Consider the following 26,633-nt stretch of genomic DNA (forward strand, 5'->3'; position numbering starts at 1 on the left):
CATAAATGTAATGTCTTCCTTTCACTGACAATGAATCAATCAGCAAATCTGCTGTGGAATGAATGAATGGTTCACAGTAATGTCCTAGTAAAGATTCCACACCCTGTGTGAAATTTCTTTCTCCGTAGTGCTACCTGGAAAAATCTTCCTTCATGTTGGTACCTGGATAGGGCCAACTTTACAAATGATGGTTTTCTAAGATGGGAGACTCTACTTCTATTTTCATATGACAAAGCTTTATTAAAAGATCATATAGAATTTTGATCAATGATAGCTACATGGTTAAATGAAACCTACAGGGAGTTGAAATTAAGATGAACTGATGGAGGCTGCCAAAGCAATGACACAGAACCTTCCCCAGAAGGTAGCATGGCACTATTGACTTGCTCAGTCTCCTTTCATAATGGCTGCATATTCCTTTTGATGCTCCACCAGCTTCAGGAACACTTGATATTTCTTGTCATAATACCTGTGGGAGAAAGAATGAATATATTGACTCATTTCAAAAAAAAACTCTTAGGAGGTTTTCCTTTTGAATCATATCAGAAGTTTCCACACTTATCTGACCCATTACACTATTTTCAGAAAAAAAAAAGATTTACTTGACACCTCCCTTGGAAATCAACATCATTTAAGCAAACAGTGCTTCTAATTATAGCCAAGGTGCCTACTGTTCCTCTCAGTTTTCCTAGCAACCCTGTAAGGAACAGTATTATCTACTTTATCTGACAAACAGTAAATTTGTTCAAGTTTTGCAGACAACTTTTATTGAATGCTTATAATATCCTGAGCATCATATCAACATATTATCCACCTTTTATCTTTGGTTTATCTATTTTTTGGAAGTGAAAGCATTGGCTCTGAGTAGCATGTTTAAATATTAGAGCTAAGAGTGTGTAGCACTTTTTTCACTCTAGAGGAGTCTGCATTGTCTCTTGAATACACATCACTCTCACTTTCTCTCCTTTCAATATCTTTACATTTTTCTTATTAAAACTTTTTTTAAAGGGCAGAATTGAAATGGAAACAGATATGTCTGACTTTAAGCTAGTGCTACAATAGCCAGAGAGGATCTTAACCTGGAATCTTTCATGATTCAAATTCCTTTAATACTTGAAAGATGTATCAACCCAGGCTTAATATACAATCTGGGCTGGTGGGCAGGAGCCAGAGAGATAGTACAGTGGGTAGAATGCACACATTGCTCTCCCCACCAGAAGTGACCCCAGAGTTCAGAGCAAGGAGCAAGAAGTTCCTGAGCACCACTGGTTCTGGTCAATAATGAAATAAAATAAAGTCATAATCTGGGACCAAAAAGATAATACAGCAAGTAAGACACTTGCCTTAAATGTAGCCAACAAGGGTTAGATCCTGGCTTAGGGACCATATGGAATGTCAGGGGATCAAACTGCGGTTCATCCTAGGTCAGTGCATGCAAGGCAAAAGCCCTATTGCTTGTGCTACCACTCCAGCTCCAATATGTCTATATTTATGATATTTTACATTCAGTATAATGTGTTCAGAATTTATCCACATGGCAGTGTCAGAATGACCTTCCTTTCTAAATATTTCACTGTACATACTAACACTTTTCATTTACCTACTCACCTGTCAAAGATTGCTTCCATGTTTCATTTACCATGTTGCTAAGAACATGAGTCTATAATACCATTTTGTGACCCTGATTTTGGTTCTTTGGGGTTTTCAGGATGGATCATGGAGTACAACTACTTTTAACTTTGAGGAAATGTACTATTTTAAACAGTTGTTGTGCCAATGTATAGTCCCCCAAGCCTGTGCAGGGAATCCAGTTTCTCTACATCACAGTTGACACAGGATTTCCTGTCTTTTGACAGCAGCCACCCTAATTAGCATAAGGTGCCAATGAGCTTTTGATTTGCATTTCCTTGATGACTGTAGGTTCAGCATCTTTTCATGTGCATACTGGCAACTTGTACATCTGTTTTTGTTTGTTTGTTTTACCCAGGTGATGCTCTGGGCTTACTCCAGGTAAATTTCAGAGATCAATTCTGGCAGGACTCGCAGGACCATAGAGTGTGCTGAAACTGGGTCAGCTCTGTGCAAGGTAAGCACCTAATTCATTGTACTATCTCTCTGGTTCATATCTTTTATGGAGAACTTTTTATTCAACTCTCTCATGTTTACTTTTTTTTATTTGGGTTGTGTGGTTTGTTTGTTTGGTTAGTTTTTTTTTTGTTGTTGTTGTTTTTTTTTTGTGGTCACATCCGGCAGTGCTCAGGGGTTACTCCTGGCTCTATACTCAGAAATTGCTCCTGGCAGACTCGGGAGACCATATGGGATGTCAGGATTCGAACCACCGACCTTCTGCATGGAAGGCAAACGCCTTACCTCTATGCTATCTCTCTGGCCCTGGTTGTGTGGGTTTTGTGATTGAGTTTGAGGAGTCCTTTATATAGTCTGAATCTCTGAATCTCAATCTTTTTTTCTATGTTGTCTTTTTGTCTTTTAAAGCACAATATTTTCTGGGGTACTTTCAAATAAACATTGAAGATTTACTGAAAAATATAATGTAGATTAAGAAGGAGTTTGGCATTGCTATCACACACATATATATTATATGTATATAGAACTTTAATCACTGGATATTTTCTCAGTGATAATAAAATCCCCTTTTCCCCTCAGTTATTCCACACTAAGCCAATAGTTTGTGTGAGGTACTGAATCATGTACATGTCCTCAAAGTATAGCAATGAGATAGAAGAGAGACTATCCAAGAAGGAAAGTGACTCTGCTTGCAAATCCTCAAGAGGCCTGCAGATGGGGACAGAGCACTGTGGGAGGCTCCACTACAATACTGGATCCCCATATACAGCAGCCAAGAGCTAGTTCTTTTCAAAAAGGAACAAGTGGCCCTTTTCTGAAAGGACTTAAAAATAATCTTCAAGTCGTATAGGATTCAGTGACAAGATGGAGAAGAATCATGTGTTTTGGAATTCACTGAGAGAGATGGGGCACTCAATGCCCACTACAGGAGACTCAGATCTCACAAAGTTCTGTTGCTCATTTGACCAGCGAAAGAGTTTTCCTACTCTGCTGTCCCAGTATTTACACAGGGCTCTCCATTCAGGGGTGACTTTAAGAAAAATGAAAAGAGGGAGGGGGCTGGAGAGATAGTATAACTGTCAGGTGGCTTGTTTGCCAGCTTCCCCTTGGTGCCAAACGGTAATCTCGGAGCACAGAGCCAGGAGTAAGTACTTTCGGTGTTTCTCCCGGGAAGGAAGGAAGGGAGGGAGGGAGGGAGGGAGGGAGGGAGGGAGGGAGGAAGGAAGGAAGGAAGGAAGGAAGGAAGGAAGGAAGGAAGGAAGGAAGGAAGGAAGGAAGGAAGGAAGGAAGGAAGGAAGGAAGGAAGGAGGGAGGGAGGGAGGTAAGGAGGTAAGGGGGGAGGGAGGGAGGGAAGGAGGGGAAGGAGGGAGGGAGGGAGGAAGGAAGGAAATTGGGTTACTTTTTTTCAAGGACATTTCCAGCTCTTTTAAATACTGATTATGCTTTGGTGGGTTCAGTACCTTTGCCTTTTCATTGCATGAGATGCTATCTGCTTTTATGTGAACTTTTGATACTTTCCAAAATTTATCAAATGTACTTGGCATAATTGCTCCTCATCTTTAAATGCAACTTCGATGATTCAATACAAGTTTTTGCAGTTCTAACCCACACTATTAAAAAAGCCTTCTGTCTGATCTTTGGCTCCTATCGTGCTCTAGGAGGAATATTTTTTATAAAATCTTCATCTGACCAGGCCTCACTACTGCCTAAATTTCAGGATTTCTATGAAGTTTGAGGTCTTCAACATGATCTCAAAGGGCTGTATGAGCTGACCTCTCCCCAGCACCCAAGTTTATTTCCTGTGGCTTACTTTGTGTTCCTGAAGTATGTGCTATTTACCTGAATAAACTACACTCTTACCTTTCCCTCCTTTATAATTTAGCACTTGTTATTCCCTTTAGGAATGTCTTTCTTTTATTTGACCTGTCCAGGATCATTTTATAATGTTTATTATAATTTGAAAGGGTTTAGGTCATATCCAGCAGTCCTTGGGGGTTTCTCCTTGAGGGCCTTAAAAGATCATGTAATATAGGGGATAAAACCATGGTTAGCAGCATTCAAAGCAAGTGCCTTAACCCCCGTACTGTCTGTCTCTGACACCTGTCTGACCTTTATTTTAAGCACTTAAAATAAGCTACTACACTTAACCTTTTAAAAATTTTCCCCTTGTCATATTCCTCACTAGCTTGGTTATATTGTTAGTTAGAAACACATTTATCATAGATTATGTCTCTTCCTTCTGAAATGTCCTGTGTGTATAAATAAAACTGTGCCTTTATCTTGCTTAAATCCTACCTAGAAGTTAATGGATTTAATGTGTTCAATATACCAGGATCTCAATAAATTAACACTTTGTAAATTGGAGTTAAACAAGGATCAAAGTAGAAGTCATTCATGCCAAGGATGCAAAGGGTAGGAGAATAGACAAATGTTGAATTTTTTCTTTGATGGAAGAGATACCAGATCTTCATCTGGTTCAGAGAAGACTAGATTTGTTGCTAATGATCTAGAGAAAACATCATGGGTCTGAGGGTTCCGAAGTTTAGATTTAACCACTGGTTTGCTTCTACATAGAAACTGTGATCTTAGATAACTAGAAGTAGCTTTACCTCTCTGGTGTTTAAGGTTTTATTATTAAAGAAATTCAATGCACTATTATTAAACAAATTTATGATTATATGAAAGAGCTAAATTTGCTCATTTCCATGGATTATTCCAGTTGTGTAGTTAATGTACAGATTAGTTGTATAGAATAGTGTGCCCATATTCATTTGCATTATGCATATAAAAGCATAAACTTACCTTTTGTCTTCAAGTCTGGGGAACACAATTTTCCCAACTTTGCTCATTTTGGCCATTGCCTCCTGCCAAATGGAAAATAGAATAAGGAATTGAGTCAGAAAACTACAATCAGAGTGAGACTTGTCACAGGCAAAGAACATTCCAATCAATCTTCCCCTTCAGATTTTCAGTTAGTTTTTTTTTCTCAATAAGTTCTCTTCAGTAATAAGAATAAAACTCAGTGTGTACTAAAATTCATATCTATGACTATGTTTTTTTGTTTGTTTGTTTTGTTTTGTTTTGTTTTTGGGTCACACCCGATGGTGCTCAGGGGTTACTCCTGGCTGTCTGCTCAGAAATAGCTCCTGGCAGGCACGGGGGACCATATGGGACACCGGGATTCGAAACAACCACCTTTGGTCCTGGATCAGCTGCTTGCAAGGCAAACGCCTCTGTGCTATCTCTCCGGGCCCATCTATGACTATGTTTAAAAAATCATTGCCTACTCATAACTCCAAGGCATAAATAACCCAGATATCATGGCAGGGAATGGTAGATGGGTCTTACTCGTTATTGCTGGGACAGAAGATGCGATGGTCAGCCAATGAGACTTTTCACTTAATTAAAGAAAAATGTTAGTGGCTGGGCTACCCTCTGTACTTTCTCCTCTTTTAAGATAGAATCCCTTCTTTTTACCTTCAGCTTTTTTCCCAGAAGTCTCAAATTGTGAGCACATATGTGAGCCTTTGGATTGGTTCTAATTGGCTTGAATACTGGAATGTACTTGAAGGCATTTTATTTTAGTCTTCATAAAGGGAAATATGGACAGCAAGTTGCAGTGTTATGCTGAATGCAGTCTGGTGTATACAGCATCAAGACCAACCATTGAAGTGTGGAAAACTGGATAGTACATTGCAGTTTCTGAGTGCATGTGATGTGGTGTGTACAGCATTAAGAGCCACCAGTGAATGTGTTGGCTACACGAAATGAGAAGATTCAGGTGTTCTTGGACAAACTTGAAGTGCAGTGAAGGCAACAGGAAAGGAACAGGAAGAATGGAATGAACCCAGACTTAGGAGTCCAACAGATTAGACTAAGGGGTTGGAAGTAAATACTTGAAATAACTCCTCTGAATAGGCCCTGTTTTAGAAGAACTTTTGGATTCTTACTGTTAAGAATGCAGTCATTCTGGAGTAACATCAGTGTAATTCTTTACGTCACATATTTGATAGTTACTCAGTCTGTGTTACATGCTGTGCTAAAGATATAGCTTTATATAAGACATACTATTTGTCCTGGAGAAACTCACCTGAGTTTGGAAACTAAGTCTGAGTATGGAAAAAAATATCAAACATATATGAGAGACTATAGGAATCTTTAAAATGCTTCCAAGGATCCCCCTGACTATTTCTGCCATATTGGAGGCAGAAATTCTCAGATAGAACACCGAGTAGGGAACTTGCCTTGACAAAACCTAGGTTTGATCCCAGGAATCTCAGATGGTCCCCTGAGCTTTGCCAGGAGTGATCTCAGAGAACAAAACCAATAATAAGCCATGAGAACTGCGAAATGTGGTTCACAAGCCAAACTCCCTTGAACACAAGAACCATCTTTGCCATCAAAATAATATAATTTTGATATGTATGATATATACATGCAACATATTTCAATTATACATATATTTTATATACATTATTCAACAATTCTCTTCAGACATATGTATTTACTAGCTTAGATTCTTATTTTCTGCCCTTTCCACATCTTATCCTAACCAGAAGGTAGACTCCATGAAGACAGAAATTTTGTCGGTTTTATGCTTAATCTCCATACTTAGAATGTTCCTAAAACACAGGAATCCTGGCCCGGAGAGATAGCACAGCGGCGTTTGCCTTGCATGCAGCCAATCCAGGACCAAAGGTGGTTGTTTCGAATCCCGGTGTCCCATATGGTCCCCCGTGCCTGCCAGGAGCTATTTCTGAGCAGACAGCCAGGAGTAACCCCTGAGCACCGCCGGGTGTGGCCCAAAAACCAAAAAAAAAAAAACAAAACAAAACACAGGAAGCCTCTTCTATGTGTCAAGCACACTATTCAATAATTATGAAACACAGACATGAAAAATGTATGGATCCTTTCATCAAGGGGCTCACCAGAAAACGAAAAGGACATTTACTGTGATCAACAGAGAGAGTGATAAATACTATGTTGGAAGTGATTACATTTCTTTTCAATAGTTATTCAGGAATTGGGAAACCTGATCGTTTTTTCATCTGCAAATCACCCACATATATTTCCACTCCTGCTACGATCCTCTACCAACTCTTGTGGCATGAACATTCTGAACTAGTTATCTGGTTTCCTAGCAATCAAGGGATTTAAAAGTGCTGACTAGGAGATTAGAGATGCTGAGAGTAGCAAGCACAGAGAGCAGAAAGAAATGGCAGTCTTCATGCAGGAGGAGGAGTTTGGAACAATCATGAAAAATGATTGAAAAGGAATCCAGGATGAAAAGACAAGAACCCAAATGAGTCATTTTGGTAAGGCAAACAAACCCTCCTGCTGAGGGGCTGCTGTGCCACTGACTGTTTTGAGAGCTCTGCTCAAATGACATGTCAGATCATTCTCTTTTATAGGCTAAGTTCTGAGTCCCTCACAGAAAACTCTTAATCTTAAGAGATAGTCTCTTAAGGCTGGAGTGATAGCACAGCAATAGGGCATTTGCCTTGTATGCTGCCAACCCAGGACAGACCCGAGTTCAATCCTTGGCATTCCATGTGGTCCCCATAGCCTGCCAGGAGTGATTTCTGATTGAAGAGCCAGGAGTAATCTTTTTTTTTTTTTTTTGGTTTTATTTTTTTGGCCACACCCAGCGGTGCTCAAGGGTTACTCCTGGCTCTCTGCTCAGAAATAGCTCCTGGCAGGCACGGGGGACCATATGGGACACCGGGATTCGAACCAACTACCTTTGGTCCTAGATCGGCTGCTTGCAAGGCAAATGCTGCTGTGCTATCTCTCCAGGCCCCAGGAGTAATCTTTAAGTGCCACTAGGTATGGCCCAAAAACAAAGAAAAAAAAAGATGTTCTCTTAAGCTCCTATGACCAACTCTTCACTAATTTTCTTATTCTCCATCTCTTCCCTCATCTTTAGAGGGATTCAAAATTAACTTGGTAAAGCTTTGGCCTCAAGTGTGAGATGAGAGCCAAAACAATAGCACAGTGAGTAGGGCATTTGCCTTGTATACAGCTGATCCAGGTTTGATCTCCCACACCTCAAATGGTCCCCAAGGCCTACCAGGAGTAATTTCTGAGCACAGAGCCAAGAGCAATTCCTGAATGATGCCAGGTGTGGGGGACTCTTCCAAACAATCAAATGTGAGATAACCTACTGTGGCTGCCTCCCTGGGTGGGAACCAGGAAACTTGAATGTTAGGAGGCGTCCATAAACGCGCCTTCTTTTCCCATGGGAACAGATGTGTGGACAGACAACTGACAACAAGGAATTCTTTCTTCCTTTCTGCATGTTACATTTGCTTTTTAAAATAAATCGTGGAAAAACAAACACCAGCAATAAAGATGTCCATGGCCAACTTAAAAAGAGCATGTTTTGTTTCTAAGAAAGAAAAGAAAGAAAGAAAGAAGAAAGAAAGAAAGAAAGAAAGAAAGAAAGAAAGAAAGAAAGAAAGAAAGAAAGAAAGAAAGAAAGAAAGAAGGAAGGAAGGAAGGAAGGAAGGAAGGAAGGAAGGAAGGAAGGAAGGAAGGAAGGAAGGAAGGAAGGAAGGAAGAAAGAAAGAAAGAAAGAAAGAAAGAAAGAAAGAAAAGGAAAGAAAAGAAAGAAAAGAAAAAAAGAAAAAGAAAATAGGGCAAGTTAAATTTTGCCCAGGTAAAGACTCTACTGATTTTTCCCCTGCAGCCTGCATCTACCTACCTCTTTGCTCTGGCAGCAATGTATGTTTCCATCTCTCACCACCTTTCTGACAAGGCACCCCACTTTCTTTCTGTGAGCAAATCAAGCTCCCCAACTAGACCATGAGGTCCTTCAGGCTGGAACTGTGATAATTATTTCAACTGCCAAACACAGCATCTGGCATACCGTAAGTGTTCAGGGAATGTTAGGGGATGCTTGAACTTAAGGACCATGCTCGTGACAGAATGCTAAAATGGATGTTTTGGCTGGGCTATAAAGATGACAGACGTAAGATACCAAAGTGAGCTGAAAGAGACCACCCTGAAGAATTTTGGGGACAGGCGGTAGAGGAGCCATTAATCAACTCTAAAACCTTTCCTTCGCATGGAGGTCTGAGAAAGAGATGGAGTTTCAGGAGGGAGCTTATTCAGAGGGGTTTATTGCCCATCAGGCCTCCCTCTTTCTCTTCCTCCTCCTCCTGACAAAACTTTCCTTCTTCAGGGGTCAAGAGAACAAGGCTTCAAATACCAATGCTGGTATTTGAGATCTGGGGAATGTAGTGGAATGGGTAGTCTATCCTGTAGAAAAAGGAGAGACTAGTGGATACATCAAAGTGGAAGGGACAGCAAGGCCTCACTAAGGTCAGTTGGTACTGTCTGTGTCCTAATAACTATGCCTCAGACTTCAAAAGCTTAATTCCTGTGATGAACTCTAGGTTGTTTGATTGTGAGAGAGCTATCATGGATTGTCTTGGAACCTTCAAGAAGGACATCAGATAAAACAAAGGGAATCTTAATGAAGAAGCGTGAGGTGGCATAATGGATAACTACATACTAGAATAGAATAGACTGGCATTAACTAGGACAGAGATGACAACTTGAGAAGGTTCCAGAATGGAATGTATCCAAAGGCATAAGTGAGCAAAATTTACTGGCTCTGAGCACCAATCAGGCTGAGAGCACAAAAGCTTCAAGACACAGCCAATGAGATATGAACTTACTAACACTGCTGCCCTCTTTTTCCTCACACCCTCTCACCACCTCAAATGAACAAGAAAGGAAAGCAAAGTGCTAGAGAAAAAAAGAAAGAGAAACAGAAAGAAAGAAAGAAAGAAAGAAAGAAAGAAAGAAAGAAAGAAAGAAAGAAAGAAAGAAAGAAAGAAAGAAAGAAAGAAAGAAAGAAAGAAAGAAAGAAAGAAAGAAAGAAAGAAAGAAAGAAAGAAAGAAAGAAAGAAACATCAGCCACCTTCTCATTGACAGCAGAGCCAGCTGGAAGGGGGGGGGAGATGTCTTATCATGAGAAAAAATTGGAGGGATGATTTATATATTCCAGGATATTCTAATTTATGAATTTTTGCTATGCCTCACAACTTTTTTTTTTTTTTTTTTTTTTGGTTTTTGGGCCACACCCGGTGACGCTCAGGGGTTACTCCTGGCTATGCGCTCAGAAGTCGCTCCTGGCTTGGGGGACCATATGGGACGCCGGGGGATCGAACCGCGGTCCGTCTCCTAGGCTAGCGCAGGTAAGGCAGGCACCTTACCTCGAGCGCCACCGCCCGGCCCCTATGCCTCACAACTTTTAAAAGGACCATTAAAAAACATGAATCATCTAAGTAACTTGTGCTTTTTAAAGAAAGTATAGTAACTCCTCACTTGATGGCATCAGTAGGTTCTTAGAACCAAGACTTTAAGCAAAATGTTGATGTATAAAATGAAAGCAAATCCTGGAATAATTTTTTGCCTTCAACATCAGCTGCAACTGTTCCTTCTTATCAACATTCTAACAAAATTAGCAGTGTTCTGGGAGGACCTGCTGTAACGGAATGACCAGAATCTTTAAGCAGGAAAGAGAAAAAAACAGCTCCTCTGTACACAGAGAAAAAGACCATGAAAAAGTGGCATTAAAAAGCACAGTAGAGTCTGGGGCAATAGCACAGTGGGCAGAGCATTTGCTTTGCATACATCCCTATCAAGTTTGATTCCCAGCATCCCATAAAGTTCCCTGAGCTTGCCAGGAGTAATTTCTGAGCACAGAGCCAGGAGTTATCCCTGAGAACACCATTGGGTGTGACCCCCAAACCAAAATGCACACAATGCTTTACCCATTATTTCCTACAAATTGTGTTTGTGCTAAAACACAATTTATGTCATTGTATTTTGGCACAAACACAATTACAGCTGCAGAGCATATTAGAGATGCAGAATGAATATCAGATGAAAACGTATTAAAAGACAACATGTTCAAGAAAATGAGTGAACATTTTTTCCCCTTTGGTTGATTTTCTTGGTGCCTTTGATACATTTCCTATCAAGGCTTATACTGGCTTAATAATAGCAAGGAGATTCAAGATGGACTGGAATCCAGAAAACTAGAAAGTGATGCTTATACAAGCAGGCAAAAGGATGCATGCTCATTCACTTATCTCCCTGGAGGCTGGGCTCATTCTGGGTATTTGACACAATATGGAGAATGCCCAGAGAATCAGCGCTGTCATCAGAAATAGCACTGCTGAGTTTTCCAATTTCTTCAAATAATTAACATAAAACTGAAACCTCATGAACCCACTGCTGCAGCATATCTGGAAATCACCACAGCATAACAATATGAATTTATTATGGAAATGCTGACATGTGCTAAATATAGTCACCACCCACAATGTATTTCTGTTCCAAGGGGCTTATTTGAAGTTGGCCTCAAAATTCCCACTTTTTGTCAGCAGGCAGGAGACGGACAATCTCCATGGCAGGCACGCTACCCTCTTTATGTGAGGGGTTAGAGTGCACAATGAGTACAGTGACTTTTCTCTTGCCTTTTGGCGCACACAATGAAAGCTTTTAAAAACAAAATATTTTGTAAAATAGCATCTTAATCACTTCTTTTCTTTCTCTCTATAAGGCAGAGCTATAAATAAACCATGAAAGTTCACATTTGATCACCACTTCAGAAAGCAAGTTTCTGCAGGAAAAAAATAGGGGCCCTGTCCCATGGCCATGAAAGCTGGCATTCATGGGACGGGACCCTTTTCCTGCTGTGTCAAGGCACAGAGAACGGTTCCACAGCCTTCCCACTGCTTCCCCGGTGACAGCCTTGTGATCACCAGGTCTGTGTGGGAACAGCACACACCCTGCTGGAGGGCTTCCAAAAATTTAGGCATGAGTTACCCAAGGAAATTAAGATGAAAGAAAGGAAGAGATTCTTGAGTCCCATGGAGAATATGAGGGTGCAGGGAGTGGTAAAAAAATTAATGCTAGAAATGTGGAGAGTAGGTCATTTAGTACCTCCTAAAGATAACCAAAGTATTAAGGTTTGGAAAGACTTCCCAGTAGTTCAGACCTGGGTACCAAAGGATCCTGCCAAGTTTGGCCAGGTCTGCAATCATGAATACCACAAAAATAAAAAAGTAGGGCTTCAGGGACCAAGCAGTCTCAGAAGCATTGATTGGAAATAAAAAATGGTCAAACCTAAATATCCAAACCAAATAGCGATATTGCAGTGGTAGGGCATTTCCTTGAATGCAGCTGACCCAGGATGAACCTGGGTTCTATCCTTCATATAGTCCCCCAAGCCAGGAGTGATTTCTGAGCACATAGCCAGGAGTAACCCCTGAGTGTCACCTGGTGTGGCCAACCCCCTCCAAACCCAAAAAATAAAAACCAAAAAGCCCAAACCAAAGTCAATGCAATAGAATCAAGAGATCCAAACTGCAAAAAGCTAACACAAGAGACCTGTAACACAAGCAATTCAGGGGGCTAAAGGTGGAAGTATGGGATACATACTAAAAACTATGGTGGAGGGAGGTCAACAATGGTGGTGGAAATGGCCCTAATTCACTGTCACTATGTGCCTGAAATACAACTGTGAAAGACTTGTAATATACATTGGTCTCAAAAAAAAAACTATAAAAAATAAATAAGCAGGGCTTGATATGACAGGGGTTATAATGTAGATTCCCCAAAGATAGAAACTGTATCACTGAGGGTCTTCTGCTGGTCTGCTTCTAACACATACTGGGAGATGGTTGGTGAATGGTGGATGAGCAGATGATGACATTTATGTATAAGGAGCATCTCAACCAATGTTATGAAAGTATCATTCATACACTCCAGAGAATGTCCTATGTGATTTCATGAGGACTCTGGATAAAAAATTTTGAAAGTATCTTTGGCATGATTTTTAGTCAAAAGAAATTGGGCAGATGGAAGATTTAATATGAGGATCATCATTGGAGGTTCATGCAGCAGGTAGTCTTGAGTCATGTAAGAAGTACTAGGAAACAGAAAGACAGAAGGCAGTGCTGTGGTGTATCTCAGTGGGAAAGTGAATGTGTCTTGTGTGTGGGTCTTGGAATCTAGCCATGGATCTGTAAGAAATACAAAATCAAAATAAACCCATACTGAGTGAGAACTATACCACACCTGGGGACAGCATGGTCCATGCTTCTATATCCCAGATCCTGGACTTCACTACATGTTCCAAGTGAGTGGATTTAGAGGTACAGTACCATCTGGATTTTGACATCCTAATGCTCACAAAACAGGCTCAAAAGTGTCAGTCAATGGATTAAAGGCAATAAGGATAATTCAGATTCAACTAAGCAAAAAATTGATAACAATTTTATTTATTATAAGATAAAATTCAATGAAGTATGAATATATAAGAATTTAGAAAAAGAGTGGTGGAGAGATAGTGTAGTGGGCAGAGCACTTGCCTTGCACATATCTGAACTGGGTTTAATATCCAGCACCCCATACTGTCCACAGCCAGATGTGGCCCCAAAAGCATAACAGAAGAAAATGGCAAATTATTAATAATACTCCTTAAGCTATATTAAAATAATAATAATTAGAGATGATCATAAATCACAAACAAAACCACCAAAGACTGACCTGGTTATAACTATTTGGTGTTCCTTTAGATAATGTTAGTAAGGTTGATGGAACTATAATACAGTGGGTAAGGTACTTGCCTTGCAAGCAGCCAATCGAGTTCAATTTCCAGCATTTTATATGATCAAAATTATTCTTGGCTGGAGAGATAGCATGGAGGTAGAGCATTTGCCTTTCATGCAGAAGGTCATTGGTTCAAATCCCAGCATCCCATATGGTCCCCCAAGCCTGCCAGGAGCGATTTCTGAGCCTGAAGCCAGGAGTAACCCCTGAGCACTGCTGGGTTTGACCCAAAAACCAAAAAAAAAAAAAAATGATTCTTGACTTCAGAGCCAGGAATAACCCTGAGCATTGCCAGCTGTGCTCCCATGACCCACCAAAAATCTAATGTTAGTAAGAAGACATCATGTTAGACACATACTTGATTTCCAGCTATGTTTTACCTGTTTTATTGTATAAATAATCTGCACACATAGCCCAACATATCTGTAATTTTTATGTTTTCACATATTGAGAATGCAATGAGTCTTTTTAAACTAAAGAGGTACATGGTCCCTAAAACTCAAGTGTCCAGTGACCAAGCAGACAACTCCCATGGCCATTGCTAAATTCATAGCTTAAACAAGTATTTCTCAGGGGCTTATACTATAATTAACAATGTTAATCACTTCTAAATACTCAAAATCTCCTTATGACACAGGACTACTGCCCCTACTCCAACTTTATGACTAAAGGAAGTAAACTATAGAGCTTACAGAGTTGTAAGAAAGTTGTTCACAGTCATAAAGACACTATGTAGTTCAGGTAGAAGTCAAATTCAGCTCTAAATCCAAATCGTCAATGAATCCAACAGTCAGACCGGATGTTGCTGTCCTCCCAAACAAAAGACCTGGTCTTTGAGCCCCAGCCTAGAGTTAAAATTCTACCACTGTTGCTAATCAGTTGTGCAATCTCTTTGGGTAAGTGTGGCAATGCACCAATACACTAGTACACTATACCTTTATTTTATTTTATTTTTCAGAGAGGCTGACACACTGCTCTCTCTGAAATACATGAATCTCCCTTCTTAAGGAACTCTGACTCATTTTACTGGAACAACAAGTTCACATGTTCATGTGTGGGCTGAGGCACATGACCCCTCATAGAAAAAACAGAAAGTAGAGCAATGTGATTTTTCCCCCTCCTAATAAGCTTTAAGAAATGGTTAGTTGTTCCTTTATTTGTTTTGCTCTTTTCACACAGTCATCCTTTGACCTGCACCTGGTATGTGGTATAACCTCCATGCACTAGAGACAACAATGTCAATTTAGAAGCAGGAAGGAATGAGAGATAGAAAGGAGTGGGAGAAATCTTCATCATTGGCCATGATGTCCCTCATTTATAACTAAATATATAATATCTGTCTTTTGTCTTTTCATCTTTCCATCCATCTTTATACATGGTCATAAAACTTTGGTCAGGATGTTTGATTACACAGATTACATACTTTTAGAATTCATCAAACTTGCACATTTATCAACAAAGTACAAACAGTGATTAGCACTTTATATAGTGCTCTCAATTTTTAAAAAATGTAAAAGAAAAAAAAGCTCTGTAGATACATGTAAATGTATGTGACGATATATTTACACTTTATTTAAAGGGATATAGTGCTTGACAAATAAAAATAAATGTTTTTTAATATCAGGTTATCCAGTCTTCACTGAAATAGGCATCAAATGAATCCTGGCAAAGGAAGGTTGAGGAGCAGGAGATGCTGTGGAAAAACACTGAGTTTTATCAGGGATGCCTACCAGAGTGTGACTTCTCCCTTGGTTTTTCTATCAAAATAGTAGAAATAATAGCATTTACTAACAGCATTGTTTAAGGTTCAAGTATTTTACTCTTTGATCCCCATCTCCTAACTGGTCTCTAATATCCACATTGATAATCTAGGTCAGAACCATTTTCCAGAAAGTCAGAGGGATTTTTCAGAGAATAGGAAAATATAATGCAGTAATTAAAAATGAGTCTCTGACCAGAACAGATTTCCAAAGTTCAAGGTTAGTTCTTTGTCACTGTTGGTTAAAACAGTTCATGACTCCCAAACAGCTCCATCATGTCATCTAATTTTCTTGTTGTTGTTTTTTAATCACCTTCTGCACTTACCATGGCCTGATATTGTATTGATAATTTATTTGAATTGTATATTATATATATTCTTCCTTGTGTGATCACCTCTATTCCTCCCTTATATGAACCTCAATTATTTATTTTTCTTATTCACTGAAGTATACCTGGATTTTAGCAGAGCTAAAAATTTACCTGAAAGTTTTATTGAAGCTAATATTATTTAGGAAAGGACTGTATATTTATAACTTGCCTCATTTGATCCAACAAATATTCTAGACTAAGGATTTTATTTTCTAAATTTGTATATATGTAACAGAAGCTTGAAGAGGTTAAGTGGTTTGGTTAAAGCTAGTAAATTGGGTTACCTAATTGGAAACTTGCCTTAATTTCCATGAATGTGAGTATATCCATTCTGGAGGAGAAGAGAGACAACAGGCAGGACTCCAATTTTAGAGTTTATGCCAGTTTATTTTTCTTTGATGACTGTGGGTCCCTGTAAAATCCTTAAAAGTTTGCCTCCCCCCCCATCAAAGACCAATTCAATTACAGTCATGATATTGTGCTTATGAAGGCAGGGTGGTAGATTCACTGATGCAGAGAAAGATTGTTCATATTAACTTTTGAAATAAAATTACTGCCAGCTGTATGACCCTCAGCAAGAACCTTCCCCTCCATGGGAATTACTTTCCTTATCAGAAAAGTGAAGGAGTTGAATTGAATTATTTCTGAAGTCTTTGCCAGCACTGCAATCTGTTAGTTTCATGCAAGTGCTTTATTATTATTATTATATTATTATTATTATTATTATCTCTCAGTTGAGAAAGGAACCAGTTGTACTGAATGGCATGTTTTATGAGTTTTTCAAGACCCACTATGAAAGAGAAGAGAATAGATCCACTGTGTTGCCAGCAAGGTACATCTTCTTTCTAATTCAGTCACAGCAAACAAGGCATCAGGAAGTGGGTCTAAGCCAGGCAATGTTACTTATGTTTTATAGTGGCATCCTAATTTCTGACGTGGCTTCTGGGCTAAAAAAATATAGCGGAGTAAATATTCATCCTGTATGCATAAGTTGGACTAGCGTTTACCTAAAGCAAGAAGTCAAACTTCTTGCTAAGTTCATCAGACAGATTATATATTCAAATCTTGAATTTGAATTATATATTCAAATCTTAAATTATATATTCAAATCATCACTCACCTGCTAATGTACTGTTAATGGGAAAGAAATGATTCTTTTGTCATTTCTGGCTGAGAAGGCTTCGGGTAAAACTAATGGCAAATAACTTAGTAGCAGCTACAATTATGACAACACTGATTATTGCTTAAGTACTTACTGAGGTCCTGCCCTCTACTAAATAATTTAGCTATATTCTATCACCAAAGGAAGAATAAAGAAAATAAACAGTTTTGAAATCATCCACTGTGGGACAAAAGTTTTGGTGATGTTGAGACTATAATTCAAACTTTGCCTCTACAATTTAATTCCTATTTAGAAAAACTTATTTAAAAATGGCAACTACCTATTTTGTTAACCTGTTATATGAACTACATGTTTACAAGAATAATTATCCCTCTTATGATATTTATTCATCAACTTAAACAAATCTTACTTTCCCAGAATGTCACTGAAAGTATGTTTCCATGTCTAGATTTGGCCATATATTTCATGTTGATGAAAAGTATTTTGTCTATATATCTGGGTTCATTATCATTTCTAAGTAATAATTTACTCATATGTAAGCAAAATATCCTTGCTCGTCTTTGGTGATTGTTGTTGTTGGGGTGGGAAAGGCACCTTTAGTGGTGTTCAGGGGCTACTCAGAGCTCAGAGCTCAAGAGTGACACCATGTGGTGCTCTGGGGACCATATACAGAGATGGGGATTGAACTGGGATCTACCACATGCAAAGAAAGTGCCTTAACACCTGTACTATCTCTCTAGCCCCTCCTCCAAGGTTTATATATACTAAGTAAAGAAATATAGCATATATCTTCTCTGAATTTCATTGCTGTCACCAGCCTCTGGCTTATATTCCTATGTTAAATAGTCCAAGGCTTAGATCTGTCTCCTTGTTCATCAAGGGCTTTTCAGTATCACAGAAGATTTTAGCATCTGTTTACAAGATACATCCAAGGCTGAGTCTTATGATTTCAAAATGTTCCCCACTCCAGACACTTTAATCTCCACTTTATTTTAGCACTCATTCTCACAGCCATAAATTTGCCATCCACTAAGAACTCCTATACCTATGTGTATACTACAGTATTCTAATTAGCCATGATCTGATTTCAATTACCCATTTTTCCATTGTTTTTCTCAGTACCTTAATGTTCCCAACAAAAAGTCTTCCAACCTTTTCAGTCTTCTACTTTTTCAGGGTAAATCTTGAAATATCAATTCTATTTCTTTCCATCCACAGACTTGCCTCTAATTTCATCTATAGCAAGCAGAGAGTCACTATCTGTTACTATCCAACAACACACTGACCAATAACAATAACCACTGAGGAATAAGAAGGCTTGCTTAGTTGTCAAATGCAACTGAAGTCTCTATGCCATAACAATCCTGGAATTAGACATATGTCATGAATGACTACAAAAGAGAAATTCTGGTCTTGAGAAAGGGCTACGTTTTAAAAAGTTCTCAGGCCCGAAACCTTGGACATGTAGGCTTTCTGCTTCTGGTTCATTTTGTATCAGGAATGTTCTTTGGCCAACAGATTGGGAACCATAATTGGAAGCAAAAGTAAAACGTCAATGATAGGGTCTAGGGAGACAGCTCAAAATGGTAGAGCACATGCCTTACATTCACAAGACCCTGAATGTGATTCCTGATAGAATATGGCCCTCTGAGCACCACTGGGTATTATCTCTGCTGGTTTCTAGGCCCACTAATGCTAGAAGTGGCTCTGGGATCCCTGAAGAACCATTACTCCATCTCATCCCAAATCCATTATGTTATTAATCTAGTCAGCAGTGACAGAGCTGGAAGAATACTGGATCTATTCTTGGTGCATGGGAACTGATAACCAAATTAACTAAGGTTCAGTATTCTATACATCCTACCTGCTCTCCTCAGTCCTAAAAGTTCCCTGCTTTTAACTCCAGAGGCAGCATTTCAACCTAACCTTCGGGTTAAAGTGGTTTGATATGACAGTACCTCTGATGAAGCCAGAATTTATTTAACATTAACTTTAGGAGGAAACATAAAGGGGTTAAATATGAATCTAGGAATTTATAAATTATCAGAGGCATTCATAGACAGAAAAACACAGAATGCAAAATAAAATAATTTGGGTGTCCCTTTGAGTTATGTGAAATTGTTTTTGTGTCCTGAATGTCCCTCTTTTCCCTTTATCTTATACTCAGGACGAAAGTTTACTTCTATGCTTCCTCTACTAGACAGCAAGATAGAAGAGATAGATGGAACTATCATTTATTATCAGGGATCCTAGCATTTGAAATAATGGGATTCTTGAGGATACACATATTAAGCAAATGAAAGAAAGAATAGGGGCCGGGCGGTGGCGCTAGAGGTAAGGTGCCTGCCTTGCCTGCGCTAGCCTAGGACGGACCGCGGTTCGATCCCCCGGTGTCCCATATGGTCCCCCAAGCCAGGAGCGACTTCTGAGCGCATAGCCAGGAGTAACCCCTGAGCGTCACCGGGTGTGGCCCAAAAACCAAAAAAAAAAAAAGAAAGAAAGAATAGGTAGAGGAATGAATAAATGAATCAGACATGGGCTATCTGTTAAAGCAACTTTGAGGTGTCTTCAGCTGTAGTTTTAGTCATTTACTGTTTTGTTTTGTTTTGGCCACCCTCAGGGGTTACTCCTGGCTCTGCACTCAGAAATTGACCCTGGCTTAGCGGACCATATGGGATGCCAGGGATTGAATTCACATGGTCTTGGGTCAGCCGTGTGCAAAGCAAATGCCCTACCACTGTGCTACCACTCCATTCCCTGTAGTTTTAGTTATTTACTGTTAGATCAATTTCTGTTTCACAGTTAGACATTATGCCTGAAAGATCATGGGATCTGTAAGCTGCCCAAACTGTAACTTTGGCTTTTCTACCTGAACAATTTAAGCTATTTACTAACCTCTTTATCCCTCAGGATACTTATCAGAAAATTATAAATAATAGAAGTCATCGTTCTTAAGATATTCTTATAGGAAACAGAATGCATACAAACCATGTAACTTTGTGTTTGGCATAACAAATAGCTTAATTTTTTGAGTTATTTTATTCTTATAATGATATCCATTTCCATCCCAGCACCACACACAATCTTTTACTACTTCCTTGAGTGCTACTATTTCAAGACACTGCTTCCGAATCTTCTGCTACATGTGACATGCTGCCTGGACAGGGGAGAGATAAGAACATGGACTGAAGACTTCATCAAACACTGAATATAGGTGTCTGGTTAATGAGGGGAAGGAAAATGAACCAAGAACAGAATTGGGAGGAGGGTGTTAAGAGTTGAAGAAACTTCCACGTTTAGAAACATGGAGTTATTTTGGGGTCGAACTTCCATGCCTTTTACATAAAACAAAGCAAACAACAACTATGTCAGCTGTGTTTATGAATATGAGTCTATTCTGGCTTTTACTTCACAGTGAATTCAGGGAATTCAGTCTGCTTCTCTCTGGTTACTAAATTATAGGCAGGCACATGATGTACTGGAAAGAAAACTGATCTGTAAGTCAGGAGGTTCCTATCTGTGTTTTTCTCAGTCTGAATCCATACTTTTGAATGATCTACTTCTGTTTTTATTTTTTTGGGTTTTTTAAAAAATCCATTTTCTTATTTTCCAAACTGCAAAGTGTAAGCCAGTCTATATACATACATACATACATACATACATACATACATACATACGTACATACATATATATGTATGTATATATATATCTGAGGCACTAGGAATGTATCTGTGGACTGAAAATTTTATGTTTCAGGTCTCATGGAACTCAGAATTCATTGGAAAACACAAGTGCTTGAGGAGAGGGTCAATGGAAAACAGAAATAGTCTATAAGAGCAGAGACCTACTGGAAGGTTCAAAGAATATTGGTAAGGTAAAGAGTGATGATTTAAATAAGGTGTTTGGCTGAAGAAGATGGCTTTTTGAAATCCCAAGTCAAAATAAAATGACTCATTCAAAAAGCTCCAAGAAGTCCAAAAGCCTGTGGTAAACATAATAAGAATAGAAAAAGCTTTGAAGAAAAATAGGAGTCAGATTTGGGGTAATCTTTTCAAATATTAATATATCCTGATACTCTGGCTTGCTAACATGTTTTTTTAATTCCTTCAGTTACATTGGTATGGATTCTCTTGTCCTCTGAAAGAGTTCTTTTAGTTGGCTGAATTGTTCATGTATAGATTGCTTAATTTCTCAGGCTAGCCACTCCTTGATTTCTTTTTTTTTTTTTTTTTTTTTTTTTGGTTTTTGGGCCACACCTGGTGGTGCTCAGGGTTACTCCTGGCTGTCTGCTTAGAAATAGCTCCTGGCAGGCACAGGGGACCATATGGGACACCGGGATTCGAACCAACCACCTTTGGTCCTGGATCGGCTGCTTGCAAGGCAAACGCCGCTGTGCTATCTCTCCGGGCCCCCACTCCTTGATTTCTGTTGCTAAAACATTAAGTGCTGATTTTTAGGTCCTCATCTATAAGGCTCAGGCATTTTGGTGGGCTTGAAAATAAGCCAGGGTTTCTCTCCATATCCCCAATTGCAGTTGTCTTCCTTAATTTCCCCACTGTTCTTTGTATTTGGTAATTGAAATGTTGGAGTTTCAGGTTGCTTAAGAAAATGACCTATTGAATTGCTGTATAAGAGGTGGCTAGAGGTATATCTGCTTTAGAGGTTATTTTCCTAAACATGCAAATTTATCTGAGTATGATAGAAAATACTGCTAACTAATTCATTGGTTTGTTCAAATAAGATTTCAGTTGTATATTTTCTAGGAGAAAGAAGTGCTAGGTCCAATCTTCTTGGAAATACGTGATATAAATGGAAATGTCTGTTGCACAGTTTGGGAAGGGGAAGGTTGATAGGAGGGATCAGAGAGTCCTTCTCTTGGCAGACAAACCTGAGATGGGGTAAAAGACAGCAGGGATGTCAGGACCAGTGGTGGAAGGCAGAAGCAACTTAGGGTAAGACTTTGGAGGTGGCATTGGTTGTGTTTGATAGGAGGGACAGAAAGTCCCTCTCTCAGCAGATGAATCTGAGATGGGGTGAGACAGCAGGGAGGTCAGGACCTATGGTGGAAGGTGGGAAGCAGCTTGCAGATCCTGACACTCTGAAGTCAAAAGGAAGGTAATCAAGAGTATGAAGGCAGAAAATTGCTATTCAAATCTATAAAAAAAAAATCACTCTAGATGAGCAAGTCAAGTAGTCAAAAGCAAGTGTCTTTCTATTAGCTTCTATCTTCTCTCTGAGCAGGTGATAGCTGAAAAGAAAAAGAATGCTATATATCTGGAAATGCAAGGAAAGTTAAGAGGTGGAACAGGTTTGAAAAAGTGACTGCAGAAAATAGGATGGTAAGCAGATACACTAACTTCCTAGTAAGAAATAGACAGGTAGCCATAATAAAATATAAAGCAAGGTTTTCTAAAAGTTTATATAATAGAAGATTCAAGAGAAAAAATATGGATCCTATGCTGAGAAACAGTGAAATGACACTTTCCTTTAGAAGGGAGAAATAAGGAAAAAGTGGTTCCCATTTGAGAGAAGGTAGTAGACAAGCTGACTGCATACTTCATAAAATAAGGTGGATGGAGGTAGCTTACCTGTAACATCTCAGTCTGCTGGGTTATTTCTACCTCTACTGGTACCTCACTGCAGTTAACTTTTCAAAGGGAAAACTGAACTAGACCAAATGGTGGTGGTGAGTAATACAGAATGGCTGAATCCTGTTATGTGATCATATAGGTTTTGTTACGATAATTCCTGGCTTTCAGTAGGAATCATACAGAAAACTGGACTCATCCTAATTGTGGTGAGATAAGATCAATGTGAAGGGTATAAAATGGCTGTGTAGACACTGTACATGAAAAAAAGAGAAGAGAAGAAGAAAAGTAAAGGAATCCCTTAAAAATGTCTGTTAACCCTGTTTTCATTGAAATTGAAGGCAAAAAAGGAAAAAAAAGAAATTGAAGGCAGGTTAATGGCAAATACACTCCATCAAAATTCAATGAGGGATTTAGGAACTATCTACCTAGCATGGAAGCAGTTCAATCTAACCTTTCATCTGCAAACACAAGAACATTGAAGTGAAATTGGTTGTGAGGGCATTTTGGGGGGAGGTTTTGGGCCATATCTGGTGGTGCTCTAGGTTCTACACTAAGAAGTTGCTCCTGGCAGGTTTAGGGGACCATATAGGATGCCAGAGATCAAACCTAGGTCTGTCCCAAGTCGGCCACGTGCAAGGCAAATGCCCTACCACTAAGCTATCACTCTAGCTCTATGAGGGCATATTTTAATACTCATGGAAGCTTTAGTGGAAATAAGCATTACTAGACTTTTTTCCACCAAAGAGCATGTACCCTCAAAATCAGGGGCACCCAAGGCTATTTTCATTTCTGATGCTTAACTTGAATGTCCAAACTAAGATGTGTAGAAAACAAAACATCTAGGTATCTTTACTAAAAAAAAGGGGGGGGCAGAGAGATAGCACAGTAGTAAGGCATTTACCTTGTACACAGCTACTCGGTTTGATCTCTGGCATCTCTTATGATTTCCCCAAGCCAGAAGCAATTTCTGAGTGTCACCTGAGTGTTATAGAGTGTGGCCCAATCCCCCTTCCCCAAGCCAGTGTACTTGGATGTGCTTTATGCTCCATTCCTCATCCGTTCTGGTCTCTGGTCTCTCAAGGCAGTTATTTTTTTACTTACACCCAACTAGACGGGTAGAAAGTGGGGAGAGGGTTTCCCGCCTTCTGCTGTACCACTGCTACACCAATCTAATTCATGAGTATTCACAGGATTCTGCACACAGTAAATCTAGTGATTAGAGGGTTAATAGATTCTCCCAAGAGACATAGAGCCTATGTCAAATGCAACATGGAGTCCAGAGAACCTCAGTTCTCTTAGCTTAATGGTGCAATTTTCTCATTTCTCTAGCCTGGCTGATACCTAATGAATAGTTTTTAACAATGAACTGACATTAAAGATGCAAACGTAGTTCGATATGTGTTCAAATTGATTTCTTCCACTTTTTACTCATCTATTTCTTCTGTTTCCCAGAATAATTCATTTTCTCTGATATTATATACCAGTCACAGGAGATAGAAGTGGTTTTTCTTCAGTTTCCCAATCTTGATTATTCCAGAGGTTTTATTTTCTCATTATTATTGTTTTGCTTTGGTCACTTTTGGGGTCTTGGTTTAGACCATAGTGACCCCAGGTGACCACTCTTTGGAAACTGACATTTTAGACAGTGGTTTTCTCCTCCCTCCCTCCCTCCCTCCCTCCCTCCCTCCCTCCCTCCCTCCCTCCCTCCCTCCCTCCCTCCCTCCCTCCCTCCCTTCCTCCCTCCCTCCCTCTCTTTCTCTTTCACTCTCTCTCTCTCTCTCTCTCTCTCTCTCTCTCTCTCACACACACACACACACACACACACACACACACACACACATACACATCTTCGAATAAATATCACCAAAGGTGTTCTTTACCTTTAATTCCAACTCTTGTTTGCCATCTGGTGCCTGGTTTGGCTGTATCTGTGTTTGCTTTCATGACTTTAGGCAAAGGCCGCAATGACATATGGGAAAAGGAGAGGGCTGAGCTGATTTCTTCCACATGTTCCATCAGTCGTGTAGGATGTCTTCTGCAAGCTCACCAGCATGGAGTCTCGGGCAAGCCCACGCTGTTCCATGGGGAATAGCTTCTGTGTGTTCAGCTGGCAGTTGCCGTGAAAACACCTCTGCCGCCCCACACCTCGTAGTGAAGCTCAGTGTGGTCTTCAGGTGGACACAGAAGATTCTTCTTTTTAATAGAGGGAACTTGGAGTTCTATGGAAGCATCAGAAGACTTGGGTTCTAAGTCCTTCTTTCCATTTTTACATGACATGAATTCAGACATGTTCTATGCCTGCTCTGGTGCTCAAATATTTGTTGCAAACAAGGCTTTGGTTTGGTTTTCTCTACTAGCTCTTAACACCAGGTTAATGTTCTATTCTTCCTCTGTGATTCTGGCTCTTACTTTGTAGGGGAGAGTCCCAATGTGTTTCTCTTTTTGCTTTTAAGCAGAGGTGGGTATGAGGGAAAATCCATAGGAAAAAATCCCATCTTGGGGTGTGGACATAGTTTGAGCCAATATCCAGTGGTGCTCAAGGCTTATTCCTGGTTGCTCTCAGGTCATTGTTGGTGGTATTTTAAAAGATCATATGTAGATAGATCTTGGGAAAAACCAGGGTCTGCTCTGTGGAAGGCAAGTATCTTAATTCCAGTACTTTCTCCATAGGTTGCACATGATACTTCCAAGGAAGGGGATGGGCTCTAGCTCTGGTTTCTTCAACTGTTCTCTTTTTTTTTTTTTGGGGGGGGGGGGTTTGGGCCACACCTAGCATTGCTCAGTGGTTACTCCTGGCTGTCTACTCAGAAATAGCTCCTGGCAGGCACGGGGGACTATATGGGACACCGGGATTCGAACCAACCACCTTAGGTCCTGGATCGGCTGATTGCAAGGCAAACACCGCTGTGCTATCTCTCCGGGCCCCAACTGTTCTCTTGATTTCTTTATCTTCAGTACATTGAGGAATCAGTCTCATATGGATTATATTTGGGGTATGGGGAAAGACAGACCTAGGTTTAAAACCTCCCTTTCTCTAATGAGCCTGTGGTCCCTTATATGTTTCTTAATTGTTAAGTCTTACCTTCCTTTTCTATAAAATGGGAGCAAGAACTGTCTTGCAAGGAAGGTGAAAGGGAAAGTTAGCTCTCTTTGTAGCATGCTATTTAGGACAAAGCAAGTGTTCAGAGAGCTGGGGGGGGGGGGCATTGTACACAGCAGCTTCACTGCTAAAAGGACTCCAAAAGGACTTGGATAAGTTTCAGGGAAGATCTTGGATCAGGGATGTCAAAGCAAAACACTGGAATTAGGACTCAACACTCCAGAATTTCCACAATAGAGCTTTTCCATGAGGTGAAAATGGTATTAGAAGGTTGGGTATGAGCCACTGGGACCAGAAGGAGGCAAAGTCAGGAAGGTAGCCTAAGTCTTATCCTGGTGAGCCAGGTTGTGGAATTCTCAAGGAACCCAAAAGGTAGGAGTGGGAGGGGTTAGCTATTGGCGAATATCCTCAAATCACCTTGAGGTCTTTTAACTCCCCTGCCTTCCCTCTCAGCAATGTACCCTTCACTGGCCCTACTCTCACCCACAACACTGTGCCTGGAAAAAAAAAAAAGGACCAAAAAGTGGTAATTCTTTCAATGAATGTTTTTGGAGCTGGTCAGAGAGGCAAGGCTGTGTTTATTACTCTGAGGAGGAAAGCTCTGTTAGAGCATTTGTGGGAATCAAATTAATCTCTCTTGGATCATCAAGAAAGAAAAGCACAACAGGATAGGTGGCTATTTGCTCTCACCCAGAGGCTTTTTTACATCCCTAAGAGAAAAAAGGTCACCAAATGCCTGAGCTTCTACTGCATTTAGGTTCTGAATGAATGGCATAGGTATAAGACATGTATGTATGGACAAAAGCATAATTGCAAACTAAGGCTTGGCTGATGCAATAATGTAGTTAAGTGTAGAGAAAGGTCCGTTATCACCATGATAGTTGAAACTGATCACTCTGGACAAGAAACTGGGTGCTGAAATAAGATAAAGTGACATGCATGGTACCCCTTCATTAACCATGGTGAAAACCTG

The 26,633-nt window shown here is 39.8% G+C and overlaps 1 protein-coding gene across 4 annotated transcripts in view; it reads right to left on the reverse strand.

The window, feature by feature from the left end:
- Positions 1 to 214: 214 nt before the first annotated feature.
- FGGY (FGGY carbohydrate kinase domain containing) overlaps positions 215 to 26,633 on the reverse strand; it is a 941,338-nt gene continuing 914,919 nt past the window's right edge. For all 4 annotated transcript variants that reach the window (XM_049774587.1, XM_049774588.1, XM_049774586.1 and 1 more), the window contains exons 15-16: positions 4,888 to 4,949; positions 215 to 469 (exon numbers count right to left, since the gene is read on the reverse strand). In XM_049774587.1, the coding sequence (XP_049630544.1) occupies positions 388 to 469; positions 4,888 to 4,949 (144 nt within the window). In that variant the 3' untranslated portion in view covers positions 215 to 387. The remainder of the gene's footprint in view (positions 470 to 4,887; positions 4,950 to 26,633) is intronic.

The sequence above is a fragment of the Suncus etruscus genome, chromosome 6 (genome assembly GCF_024139225.1).
Source record: "Suncus etruscus isolate mSunEtr1 chromosome 6, mSunEtr1.pri.cur, whole genome shotgun sequence".
NCBI classification, from domain to species: Eukaryota; Metazoa; Chordata; class Mammalia; order Eulipotyphla; family Soricidae; genus Suncus; species Suncus etruscus.